Source organism: Coturnix japonica (assembly GCF_001577835.2).
Source record: "Coturnix japonica isolate 7356 chromosome 2 unlocalized genomic scaffold, Coturnix japonica 2.1 chr2random2066, whole genome shotgun sequence".
In the NCBI taxonomy this organism is placed as follows: domain Eukaryota; kingdom Metazoa; phylum Chordata; class Aves; order Galliformes; family Phasianidae; genus Coturnix; species Coturnix japonica.
Genome location: NW_015439367.1, coordinates 1 through 1,451, shown reverse-complemented (window position 1 = coordinate 1,451; position 1,451 = coordinate 1). Strand labels below are relative to the sequence as shown.

Genomic DNA, 1,451 nt, shown 5'->3' with positions numbered 1-1,451 from the left:
CCACAGCGGTACCCGGAGGCACCGACCCCGCGGTGGCAGCGCAAGGATCGGCTCGTTCCTTTGCCGGAGCTGCCACATCCGACGGCGTTTCGTCTATGTCACCTGTCCGGTAATCACAATCTCGGGCACTTCTCTCTCTTTTTTTAGTTTTTTTTTCTTTTTTTTCTTTTTTTTTTCTTTTTTTCCCTTTTGATGGAGCGGGGCGGGCTGTTCCAGGCCCGTCACCCTGCAGGAATGCGAAAGAGAGCGGGCAGGAACAGAGCAGCCCTTTGCTCTGCCCCTCTCCCTCTCCGCCCGTTTCTCGCCGTATTTCACCCCGTCGGAAGGGCGGCCGGAGCGCTCAGAGCCCCGGGGCGGAGGCGCGGCTCGGCTGACGCCCGCCGGGCCCTTCTTCCCCGCCCGCCTCTCCCCGCCCCGGGCCGCCCCCGGTCTCCGTCCGCCGCCGGAGCGGCTCCTCCAACGCGCAGCCCCCGAACAGGGGCGGCCGGCGGCTACCTGCAGCCGCACGACTCCACCACCATGTCCTCGTACTGCTTGTACACCACGTTGTTGCCCGCGTCGATGTAGAGGATGCTGATGGGGGTCAGCTTGGTGGGCACGCAGCAGCTGGGCGGCGTGGAGCCGGGGTCCATGGAGTTCATGAGGGTCTGGATGATGGCGTGGTTGGTGGGCTCCAGGTGGGAGCGCAGCGGGAAGTCGCACACCCCCTCGCAGTGGTAGGCCTCGTAATCCAGCGGGGCGATGATCCAGTCGTCCCAGCCCAGCTCCTTGAAATTGACGTGCAGCGGCTTCCTGCTGCAGCGCAGCCGAGCCTTCTTGCCGTGCCTCTTGCCGTGCCGGCTGGCGAAGGCGGTGCGGCGCTGGCGCCGGGCGGGCGGGAGGCGGGGGGACGGCGCGGGCGCGCCCAGCTCGGCCCGGAGCTCCCCGAGCAGGCTGCGCCGCCGCGCCCGGGTGAACACCACCAGCAGCGCCCGCTCCTGCGGCGCCCGCGGCCGCCGCCCGAAGCCCAGGCCCCGCAGGTCCAACCAGCGGCGGGGGGGCGGCCCGCGGGCGGCCGAGGCGCGGAGCTCCAGGCACAGCCGCTTCCAAGGACGGCCCGTTCTCAAGCCCTGCCGCACGTCGAACACTTCCCAGCCCGCCGCCGCCGCCGCCCGCGGGTCCACGCTGCGGGAGTGCAGCGGGCGCGGGGAGAGGCACGGGAAGAGCTGCAGCAGGGGGGCGGCGGCGGAGGGTGGCGGGCGGCCGGCGGGGGGGCGGCGGAAGAGCCGCAGCTCGGCCCCCACCAGCTCCTCCTTGTCAGAGAGCGTGGAGACGTCAAAGAAGTACTTCTGCCGCCTGAGCGGAGCAGGGGAGAGATCGTCTGCGGGAGAGAGGAGAGAGGTGGTCAGCTATGCGGGATGAGAAGAGGGAAATGAGAAAGGAGAGGAGAGGAGAGGAGAGGAGAGGAGAGG

General features: G+C 69.4%; 1 protein-coding gene across 1 annotated transcript; it reads right to left on the bottom strand.

Annotated features, from left to right (window-relative positions):
* Positions 1-101: 101 nt before the first annotated feature.
* On the bottom strand, positions 102-1,388 carry GDF6 (growth differentiation factor 6; the record flags this gene model as incomplete). Its single annotated transcript, XM_015850145.2, has 1 exon — positions 102-1,388. A coding segment is annotated over one exon (897 nt), but the record flags the coding sequence as incomplete, so codon positions are not given.
* Positions 1,389-1,451: the final 63 nt, after the last annotated feature.